The sequence below is a fragment of the Quercus robur genome, chromosome 1, assembly GCF_932294415.1.
Source record: "Quercus robur chromosome 1, dhQueRobu3.1, whole genome shotgun sequence".
In the NCBI taxonomy this organism is placed as follows: Eukaryota; Viridiplantae; Streptophyta; class Magnoliopsida; order Fagales; family Fagaceae; genus Quercus; species Quercus robur.
In genome coordinates, this window is record NC_065534.1 from 30740658 (window position 1) to 30753172 (window position 12515).

The 12515-nt window shown below is 33.2% G+C and overlaps 1 protein-coding gene across 1 annotated transcript; it reads left to right on the forward strand.

Moving 5' to 3' along the window:
• The first annotated feature begins 1333 nt into the window (after positions 1-1333).
• On the forward strand, positions 1334-8945 carry LOC126729430 (abscisic acid 8'-hydroxylase 2). The gene is made up of 8 exons (XM_050434902.1): positions 1334-1702; positions 1876-2194; positions 2318-2467; positions 2601-2849; positions 3311-3400; positions 4278-4463; positions 4872-4990; positions 8556-8945. The coding sequence occupies exons 1-8, from the start codon at positions 1458-1460 to the stop codon at positions 8653-8655; spliced, it is 1458 nt and encodes a 485-aa protein (XP_050290859.1). The 5' UTR covers positions 1334-1457; the 3' UTR covers positions 8656-8945.
• The last annotated feature ends 3570 nt before the right edge of the window (positions 8946-12515 follow it).

The window sequence follows — 12515 nt, forward strand, 5'->3', positions numbered from 1 at the left end:
CCCAACAACTCCGACTCATAGACACCCTATTTATATAAAATATTACAATACTTTTTGTTCCCTTACTAATTCAATAGTTACAACAATGGAGGTGGAAAATTTGAAACATCATATGTAAACAAACACTAGGATCTCAATTGAAATAAAAGACTTTCGACATCACTTATTTGCATTTTAGAGATACAATGTGTAAGTCATCCCACAAAAGTAGCACAAAAAAGCTAGGGATTGATTGTTAGTACATAGATAATCTAGTTGTTGTCCATATATGGCTTGTTCAAAAATTTTCATTCTTATGAAGTTGTTGTACCCTTTCTCTTTTTTCAATTTTATAGTTGAAAAAATTATAGTTGGAAGATGACGAATTTGAACCTTGATCGTTTTCATTGGAAGCACTAAAAAGTATTAGTTGAGTTGGGATCTTTTGTTAGAGTTACTGTACCTTGATGTGCCATGATTTAGTGAGTAGTGCATAGTTAAGTTGCACATAGTAAACAACTATTTTACAAAAAAGGACATAAGGAACATGTATATTGTGTATTGGATTAATTTAGGAAGTAGGACCGTGAAGCTCAAATACTTGGTGAATGAATACGGCATAGAGGTATAGTAGCTATTGTGCATACAAGTAACATTTATCACAGAATTTAGATATTGTGGTCGAATTTCATCCATGTAATAAGTGTGTGGTATATCAAACACAATAGAAAGATTGATATTTTAGCTCAATTTAGGAAACAAGCCTGAGGTTGAGTTTGGCATTAGTTTTAAACTTTTAGTTTCTATGTACATCTTTTTAAAACCTCACTTTTTCTCACATTTTCAAATTTTTTTCAACATACAAGAATACTTCAACACACCTTCAACAAAAATCTAAATAAATTATTCACAAACAGACCCTTAGTATATTAATTTTCTTATAATCTAATTCTAGTTTAAATTGTCAAAAGCTATCTAACTCAATTGGTTTACAGCTCTAGATCCATAATTATCGAATTCTTAATTTTTTTATTAAAAAAATCCAATTTAAATTTCAATAGTAGTATTACTACAAGAATTTTTTTTTTTTATTGCAATGAAAAATTGTTATAATAACATTAGAGTTATTACAATAGTTAATGCGAAATGTTGTAATAAAATTTTAGATAATAAGTTCGTGCAAGAAGAAAATTTCATTGTGATTTTTAAGTTATTGTAATAAATTTTTGTAATGTAATGCCATTAATAATTTATCACTTTTAAGCTACAACCGGATGTAATAGCTTATTTTTGATGTAGTCATGGTCCAAAAAATAAATAATAAAAAGAGAGCCAGAGCTGCAAGGTGTTTCCATAACTATGGTGACGTCTGTCTCAAACCCCAATTAACCTTCCCACTCTATAAAAACACCCACACCACCACGACATCTTCCTTCAACTAGCACTTCTTGTTCAAGTTGGCCTCTTGCCACCTCTCTATGTTTTTCATTAACACCATGCAAGTTTTCTCACTATCACCCCTCTTTGCAATTTTTCATTCTCAGTTTGTCATTCTTATACCATTACTATTCTGTTCTTTGTTGCTGCTCCTACCCTTCCTCCAATGGCACCACCCCAGACACAAACGCTTACCCCCTGGTTCAATGGGTTGGCCATACATAGGAGAGACTCTCAAGCTCTACACTGAAAACCCAAATTCCTTCTTTTCCAACAGGCAAAAACGGTACACAAATTCACACATAGCCCCCCCAGTTTCTCATTTCTATGTTGATCCTTTTGTTCATAGCTAGTTCCTATACAGAAACTACTTAAGTAAAATAAGCACGCCCAGAAAGAGTAAAAATTGTCTTTTTTACTAGTAAGTTCTGAAAAGATTTTTATGGTCCATTTGTGCAGGTATGGGGATATATTTAAGACCCACATATTGGGATGCCCCTGTGTGATGGTTTCAAGCCCAGAAGCTGCAAGGGTTGTGTTAGTGAGTCGAGCTCATCTATTCAAGCCAACTTATCCACCAAGCAAAGAGAAAATGATAGGGCCAGAGGCTCTCTTCTTTCATCAAGGGGCCTACCATTCAAGGCTCAAGAAGTTGGTCCAAGCTTCCTTTTTGCCCTCAGCAATAAGAGGGTCAGTCTCGAAGATTGAGCATATTGCTCTCAAGCTTATCCCCACATGGAACAATTGCACCATTTACACCTTGCAAGAGATGAAAAGGGTATATCAGCAGTTTGTTACACTTACTGTTTTATAAATATATATTAGCTTTTTTTTTTTTTTTTGGTATGACTTTTCACATTAGAATTCTATTAGGTTTATTCCTATTTTTTGGTCTCTTCAGTACGCCTTTGATGTGGCAATGATTTCGGCCCTCGGTGACCAACATGACTTAGAAATGGAAGGAATAAAAAATTTGTATCAATGCCTTGAGAAGGGCTACAATTCCATGCCTCTAGATCTACCGGGAACTCCTTTTCGCAAGGCAATGAAGGTAATAACTAATAGTCCTACATTGCTTTGAGAACATAATTTGTACCATATGTTGTGATAATGTAAGATAAGGTTTATATATATTTCTAAAGTGGGGTTTTGTTTTTTTATAATAATTTTATATTTTAAATAAGGCAAGGAAGCTTCTGAATGAGGATTTGAGAAGAATAATAAAAAAGAGAAGGGAGATTGGGAAACATGGTGGAGGCTTATTAGGAATATTTTTGGGAGCCGAAGACGAGAAGCATAATCAGCTTAATGATTCTCAAATTGCTGACAATATAATAGGAGTCATCTTTGCTGCTCATGATACAACTGCGAGTGTCCTAACATGGATTCTAAAGTATTTGCACGATAATGTCAATCTCCTAGAAGCCGTGACGGTAAAATTTTCATTGGACTAAATTGTTATTTGCTTGTTCTTCAATTTTAGTCCAAATCTCTATAGATTTTTAGATTAGATTTTTTTTTAAATATGTGTGTGTCTTTTTATTTCTTGAAATGTATTTTTCCACTCGGGTATATTTTAATATTCTTGGTTGAGGATTTTTGCTTCTTTTCAAAGCTTTCCCCAGTCATTGTCTTGATAAAATAAATAAATAATGCAATGATAGGGATAGATATTGTGGTATTTGAATATCCAAAACAAAACGAGAGAAACTTTGGGTTATTTAGTGTAGTAATGTTGTTTGTATTTTTTGGAAATACGTGTATAGGTAAAAAAATATATAAAAATACATGTAATATTGTTTAAACACTGAAAACTGCTGCTCAAAACACCCTACCAAACAATGCATTTTTGTTCTATTTTTTAATGTTATGCATTGGCAATCAAATGTTTCAGAAGGAACAAGAAGGAATTCAACGCAAACTGTTTGAAGAAAATCGTGGGCTTACGTGGGATGATACTCGGCGCATGCCATTGACTGGCCGGGTAATTTTGTTTTTGTTTTTTTTATAAGTGATAAATTTTAAAAAATTATAAATTTAATCTTTTAACTATAGTTATAACATTAAGTATGTGTTTGGATACACGCTTGCGGCAGACGTCTGCGATTCATTTTTTTTTTTTTGTTTTTGGAAAAGTGCGTTTCTGTGGCTGTTTTATAGTTTTCAGTCAATTCCATGTACTATTCATGGGACTCACAAATCTCTTTATTCAGCAATTTTTTCATTAAAAATGAGTCTCCACAGTACTATTTACACATTTAAAAATTATTTTGCTATAGTATTTTCAGTTTTCAGTAAAATAAGCTGTATCCAAATGAACCCTAAACCCAAATGCTTGGAAGATTGGAAATATTTTATTTTTTAAGAGAGTTTCAACTTATGACATCCACTTCTAATGATGTTCTGCCAACTAGAACCTACGCTATTTATTTATTCTGGATAAGCTTAAAATAGGTCATTTTCCTTTCAACGAATTTATTTCATAATTCTAATTAAATATTACATATTTAAATATGTATACAATATCATATTATTTAAAATTTTAAACAATATTATTATTTAATTTCAAAAAAATAAAATAATAGATATATTTTATTATATTCTCTTTTTCATTTTTAAGTGAAATGGTGAGAGTATATTCTATGATTTAAAATTTATTTATTTATCTAAAAATGTACATGATAATGCATTTTTAGATCTCTAATATTGAACTAAAATTTATGGAATAGATCAAGTTGAAATTGGAGATGGTCTTATTGCCTTCACACTCCATCAACATTAGTGGCAAATTAATTCTAGCTATTAATTTGTTTTCTTAGTTAAAGCTCATCATGAGTCATGATAAAGTGAATTAATTTCAGGTGATTCAAGAAACACTAAGAACTGCAAGTATACTCTCTTTCACATTCAGAGAAGCTGTAGAAGATGTTGAATTTGAGGGCTACTTCATTCCGAAGGGTTGGAAGGTTCTGCCTCTCTTCAGAACCATTCATCACAGTGCTGATTTCTTCCCTCAACCCGAAAAGTTTGACCCTTCAAGATTCGAGGTAAGTAAGAAAGACTTTTCCTAGCGTACCCAAATGCCAGCCTCCCATAAAAACAACTTCTTAGCATATCTGTACCAAGATTCAAGAAGTGGGTCATACACACTGTTATATTCTATCTTGTTTTGGAAGAAATATAAGGTTGTCAATTGTTCGATTATCTTGAAGTGTCTTTTTCATTTCCATATAAATCTTCCTCTACTCAGACCATCTGTGCCTGAAATCTTTTCATGTTTCAGATCACGTGAGCTAGTTTTGTATGGTAGTAAAAAATTTGTAACATAAACTAGTTTGGAAGTCTATATTAAATCCTGTTGTATAGTAAAAAAGATAGAATATATTGTTTTTTTGGGTGATAGAGAAGACTTTATAGAGATTCTGGCTTTGGTTTTTGTTTGTGTGATGGAACAGGTGCCACCTAGACCTAACACGTACATGCCGTTTGGGAATGGAGTGCATGCTTGTCCAGGAAGTGAGCTGGCTAAGCTAGAGACTCTCATTCTTCTACACCACCTCACCACTTCTTGCAGGTTCTCGCTCTCTCTCTCAAATTTCTTCGAGTTAATTAGTACAATCTTAGACTCTGTTTGGTAAAGCATCTTAAATACACGTTTTCAGTTTTTAAACAATATTACATGTATTTATACAAACTTTTTCACCCACACATATTTAAAAAAAATATATAAACAACATTACTCAAATTCTTCTACCAAACAGACCCTTAATCACTCATACTTTTTTACAAATGGGGTTTCAATAATGGTCCATTTTATGGTACTAATTCCCTTTTGTAATAGTGGAAGATATTCATAACATAGTATCACATATTGTCAATACTACCTAGTATGAATTTGTGAAAAAAAGTTGTCTGTTTTTGTCTTGGTTGACTATAGGGGAGGGAGGGGGGGGGGGGGGGGGGGGGGGGGGGTCCGTTTTGGGTGTTCCTTAGGCTATGGAAGTGGTCCTCAGTGGCTTTGAAGGCGAGTGAACAGGTAGAGTGGATGCCAAATTGCCAATCAACCTTACCAAAAAAAAAAAACTAAGAGTTGTTCACCTACATGTTTCTATACACGTGGCACACATGCAAGACATTTTAGTCAAACGTAACTCTTATATGACCTCTGCATGATATACAAATTAAATAAATTCTCTCAGCTTCATTGTCATCTGTCATCAGCTCAAAAACGGTGAGACTGTATAACTGATCCACGAGATTCTTCATTATCGCTTATGAAATCCTTGTCTTCATGCCCATTATACAATTTAATTACTACTACTATTAAAATTTCCTTATCTTCTTGTCAAATATTGTATCTTAAAAAGTTACTAAGTATTTTAGTAAATTTATTGAAATTAATCTAAATGATTTTGCACTGGTTACAGGGAAGACATATAGTTTTTTTTAGGCAAGATGCCCATTTATAGAATAATGGGCATCTTAAGCTGAATGATAGACACATTTTGACTGCAATATATAGCAAAGAAATTCTTTGTGCTCTCATTATCAAGAAACTAAATGGGAGTGTTAATTAGATTTTGACTCTACCATATTTTAATTAGTTTTAGACTTCATTATATGGTCCATTTTTTTTTTTTTTTTTTGAAATAATTACAACATGCTGCTAACCCTGCAATTAGAACTCTTTCCCCCCTAGACACCCAAGCATTTTGTACATGAGAAGGTACTAATTCAGCTACAAGACCTTTAGCATTATATGGTCCGTCTAAGCCTTTAAGTTTTAATAAATGAGTCATGTTAATGAGTATTCTTAGAATAATTGTTAATAAACTATTTTAGAAAATTTTTGACCTCTACTTTTATTGAAATATAAAAACTTGTCAAAACAATTATTTCATTTTTTCTTCTCATAAAAATTTTCTAAATATGCTTCATAAATTAATGTCCTTTAAATATTCGTTAACTTTTCCCGTAATTAATTAGTTTTAGATTCTATCATTTACATTTCCCAATTTTCTTTAGTTCTACATTTTATCATCCAAGTCTCTCTATTGGTCTGAATTATTATGGTCCATCTTTCAGCCAAAAAAAAAAAAAAAAACCTATTATGGTCCATCTAAGCCGCCTATTAATTAAAGAATCAATGCCATAATAGTACTACCAAATGACATTGGTTCTTTATTGTGTAGAACTATTATGGTCCATTTAAATCTCAAGAAATTATAATATTTTTATGGTGGATTATGTCATGTGTTCATCATTTTACTAAAAAACTCCTACTTGTTTAAAATTGTTGAGTCAAAAAAAAAAAATTGAAACAAAAAATAACTATTGATTTAGCAATTTTAAATAAATGAGAGTTTTTAAATAAAATGATAAATAAATGACGTGGTTCACTACAAAAGTCATATAATTTCTCATAAATCTCCTAGTTTAACCCTAATAGAAAGAACTATATATCATTATTATTTTTTTTGGTGCTGAGAAAGAACTATATATTATTGTCCATCTAAGCCGCCTCGTTTTAATTAGTTTTAAATTATATCGTCTAAACCTCTCAGACATTGATTTCCAAATAGGTAAGACTAGTATGACCATGTCACAACTAATAGTCTCAACCACCATTTTGCTTTTTTTACCATAAGTGGAAGGGAAGAGATTCGAACATGAGTTTTGGGCCCAGTCCAATCACCCTTTTTTTTTTTTTGGTAAACAGTCCAATCACCCTTTTTTTTTTTGGTAAATTTAGGGGAAAAAAAAAACGTTTTAGATTCCAATGGTCTGGGTGGATAATTAGATATTTTCCAATTCTAATGTCTTCCCTATCATTCATCCAAAATATCAAATCCAATTACTCATTACTCATATCTCTATTCTCCAAAATTTAACACTAGCCGTTGGATCTACTATGTTAGACATACGGATCCCTGCCCAGTAAAAGGGACACAATTTGCCAGTTGCATAACCAGTACAAATGTCATTGTGTTTGTGTCCTAGCTAAGTGTACGGGTCTCCTTAACACCACAACTTTGCTTTGCACATTTACACCCAGTCTACAATACCTGTCTATGCACAAATTTCAAATTTGCTCTTTTTTTCTTTTACAGGACAATACCTATGTCTTTTGGGGGGGGGGGGGGGGGGGTGGGGGGGCGGCCGGGGTGAGTAAATCAATTAATGCATAAAAACAAATATAATTCATAACAAATTTTACGTTGTAATACAAATGGTTAATAATAGATAATAAAGGAGTGGTGATGAATTCAATGAGAATCACCGTTGGGCCTAGTTGCTTAAGTGGTATCTGGTATCTTATGTATCCACTGATTCAGAGGTTTAATCCTCACAATAATAAATTACCTAGAAAAAAAAATTCAATGAGAATCAATAATATTTTACCAATTTAATAATTGTGAAATTTATTAAGAAAATTATTGTGTCAGTAATATTATTAGGGAAGAATTGAGAGTGGTGAGAATAAAATTCATTTTGAAAAAAAATATCTAACTTACGATATTGATTCCCTAATAAATATTATTTATAAAAAAAAAAAAAAACAGTTTTTTAATGGAAAGACCAAAAAAAAAAAAATGCTAATGAGTGTCCTTAAGGCACTGGTTAAGAATCTAATTAAAAAAAAATTATGAGAAAAGAAAAAAAAAATTAATTTTTTGACAGTTATTTTATTTCCCATAAAAGTTATGTCAGAACTTTTTAAAAATGAATTGTTAATGAGTGTCCTAATAACACTTATTAGCAGGACAAAAAAAAATCTGTGCAATTTATGTTATTTTATATGGTTGCACCCGGTCTGAGCTCAGCATACAAATGCTTCTTTAGTTTTTTTTTTTTTTTTTTTTGGATACAGAGGACGTTTTATTTATTATAATATGAGACTAGTACCTATGGCTAGATACCATATGAATAGCTAGCTAGATACAAAAGGGTGCATTTTTGCAAGGTACAGTTAAAATTTGAACACTTAAAAAAGTCCCCTAGTTCATGCTTTTTCACATTCAAGGTTGGGGGAAAAAATGTTGTTATTTCTGTCCCTACAATTTCAAAAGTTGAAATGTTGTTTGACTTGTTTCTTACTTTCTTTTAATTGTAATCTCATATGTTTGGCTTTACTTTAGGTGGCAAGTTGTAGGAGACGGAGAAGGTATACAATATGGCCCTTTTCCTGTACCCAAACAAGGTTTACCTATAAAGGTTACTCCAAGGAACAAGAAATGAATCTTGAAAAGTATTAAGTGTGTTTTGAGTTCTTGACGAAAATCGAAATGTTATCAGTGGGTAAAAAGAAAAACAAATTTCCCCATTGAGAGTTTCTCTGTTTCTTCTTCTTCTTCTTCTTTTTATTTTTTAATTTATCATTTCTCCATTTTTCAATTGTATTTGCAAACTTTCTTGTTAGGATTTAGTATGTAAGATGAGTGGGTCAGTATCAAATGCATTATTAATCTTTGTGTAACATATATCAAAATCCCCTTCAACAAGAGTAATTGTTTTTTGCATTTTGTGAATTTGAGAAGAAGATCATGGTTTTGGGGATCAAATGTGTGTGGTCTTGAATTTGGATCAAGCAACTGTCATGTTCTTAGATATTTTGCTTTCCTCTCTCTCTCTTTTTATGGTGCACAAGGTTTCAATGACAACCTGGGCTAAAATGAGGTCCAAGCTTACATAATGTTGTTACCCCCATAAGGCAATCATTGCAGAGCACGTGGCTAAATTCCATGGATTGGTGGCTGGTGGCTGCTGTGGCATACTAAGGTTCCACGTTGGTCTGTGTCTCAGCACAATAAGAGTTCATCGAATAGATAAAAAGAAACGTGAGGAAGGAAGGAAACACATTGAAACGACGTTAAACATAGTCCAATTATGTACTATTTATTGGTAGATGTTTTTCTATCCTCGGGAGTTGGGACCACAACTTCTCACATTTAGAGGTTTTGTCATGACTCATGACTCAGAGAAAGCGTTAGCAATGTGGGACTCGGGCTTAGGATTCCTGAGTCTCACATCACATAACATTTCGAGGTTTATTATCTGAGGAAGGGTTATAACCAAACTCTACCTAACAAACATCTGATGCAGAACTCAACACAGGGTTGCCCAACATGCTTATCCAATCAAATTTCATACAAATTCGGAGTACCACATGTACCACATGTTTATTTAGTACAATTCTTCAAAATCATTTAATAATCCTTAAGATTGTTTTGGATTATGCATTCTGTAGATTCACACATAAAACCACTGCCAATCATAATCAATTAACAGAGGGTAGAAAAGTCTCATGACCATTACCAAATTAATCACCCCCAAATTCTAGAAAGATTTTCTTATTTCTAGATAAATGACTTGGGAACTACATAGGAACACATACTGTGGTACCATTGTTCTACTCGTGTGCATGTTTTATGAAATGAAGTGTATATATAAAAGTCACTAGATCATCACATCAAATTCTCAGAGCATTCCATATAATAACCACAAAATTCGGCATTCCATATGGGCAAGCATGTCCACAATAAATTAATATTCATTAGTAAGACAAGGGAACCCATTGCTACAAATATTGAGAATATGATGTTGAACAGACCTGCAAATGACACCAAGACCTTTCTTTTTCTTGTTTTTTGGTTGAATGATGGAATCAGTATTTTGTTTTATTTTTAATAATAACAAACTTTAGAAAAGAGAAGAGACTTTATGAATACAACTTATACAAGATGTAAACAAGGGCTTATTTGCACAGGACAGGACCTTTCAAGGAATACAACAAAAGCTAAGTATAATCATTCCATATACTAGAGCTGAAAGATACAAACGAAACGGTTCTTAAGTGTCTCGGACTTATTCGCTATACCTGAAAAGGACTTTTTTTTTGGGGGGGAGGGGGGGTTAAGTTACTTGATAAAGACACCGTCAAATAACAAGCCAAAATCTTAAGTCATCTAAGAACTCGTCTATGAACTATCATGAGGACAAGCACATCAAAGGAAAACCATATCCAATTACCGCAGCCTGGAAACACATGAAATCAAAATGGATTATCAAATGGCACAAGTAAAAATCGTGTAAAAAGTAGCACAATCGTACATCCAAATTCGAGAAGTATTGCAGAATGGGAAAACCTGTAAAGGTCACTGCATTTTTATTTTACTATACCAAGAAGTTAAGAAAAAACATGGTCAAGCCAGCCTGCCATTACACATAAACTTAAAAAGAGAAGAAACGACAGGATACCAAAGAAAAAAGAGAATCTGGATATCCCAAGACAGAAACATTGGTAGAAATAAGGAGCCAAAATAGGACCAGCTAATCCTTGTCTTTAAGTGCATGAAATCAGAAAGTGGTTTTTTTAGCTTGTCATAAGAAGAAAACCCCCATGCAAGATTATGAGTGTTCATTATGAGGATCTTGTAATTTACTTTGTGTCTGTGAAATGTCTAGTGCAAAACAAAGCTTATTTCACATCAGATGAGTTGGCTTACATGTGCGCATGAGGTGGCTTCCACAATACTAGATCTTTCTCTTTATGGATGTTTGAGTCCCACATTGCCAGTCAACACAACTTGTCAAATGCTAGAATGTGGGGTTGCCATTTGCTGATACGGAGGGTTGATTTGCAGGCCGGTTCATGCAATAAACATGAGGTCTCTGCCAGGTGCATTGTGATTTATAACTAGATAATACTCATGTTGGAAAGTTTTCCAAATTAAAGAAACAACGCAACCTTCCAGTGTAATCTGTTTTATTGGTAAGCATTCACGCACCCAATGGGGTGTGGAACTTACAACGTGACACAGCACCTCCCTGTGACAAGGGAGGAGGTTTTATCTAAGCTAAAGCTCATTGGTGTAGTGTAAGTTTTCCTATCGTTCAACACATTAGTCATTGGAAAAACTAAAAGGTAACTCAATTTCTAACATAGGGAAACTTTAAACAGGCTTGATCATAAGATCTGCAAAAGTTGTGTAATCTACCAAACAACAAATGGAAAGGACAATCTATCAGATAACATATGAAAAGGACAATCAGCAAAGGGTATTAGACTATGTAGAGCATGGTTTTGTGTTCAATCGATCCGGTTTGGACCCGACCCAGCTTGGGAGCATTATGATTTTAAATAGGTTTTATTGTGAGGCTTAGGCTGATAGGAGTTTTTTTCCCCTTTTTGGGGTTATATATATTGTCGCTTCAGAATTAGGGTTTGATGTATTGTAAACTGTCTCTGTATCATTCTCTCTAACATAGTGAAAATTGCTGCAACTCCATGGACATAGCCCTAGTGGTGAACCAAGTAAATCTTTTTGTTGTGTGATTGTTCTTTGTGTGTTCTTCTCTATTTTTGCTTCTCACAAGTTTTGGGAATTAGACTCAATTCCCTTCAAAGGGTCCAATACATAATCAATTAAAAAATCAACAAGATGTGGATGTATCAAACTCGGACGGAGACTTGAAGTCACCTCATTGGCACTGTATCCTATAGATATTATGACTGATAGAATATGCAGGTACAATCAACAAAGGTTGTTTCAGTCGGTAGCGAGAGGAGATCATGAAATGCTTATCTAATCTGTAGCAATCAGAACACAGCATACTGAAAGGTAATCAAGGAAGGATCAAAGCATATCAATTAAATAGCAACAAGATGAAACGTATAAAGTGCAGATGGAGACTTAAACCCCGTTCAATGGCCAATACCCAACAGATAATAGACCTGGTCTATCTGGTATCTCAAAAAATTTACTCATTGTCTTCATTATTTAAGGGGCGTATAACAAGAAAATTAACAAAGGGGAATTTTATAGAGCCATGCCTGTTGTCAATGTCTTTATTTTTCAAGCAGTCACGCATTTCCGAAACCCTTATCCACAACAAAATAACTAGCAGTCTCTATATCTTTGAAGTAACAAAAACTATGTATTTAGATCCCAAACACTTGCGCAGCTGATTAATTGGATTAATTCAACAAGATAAGCGTATTCCAAATAGATAATCCAACGTGTAATTCAACCACAGTAATCAATCACGAAATCTAAAGCAACGATAATGAAAGTAGCAAAAGCACACAAAGATTTTTG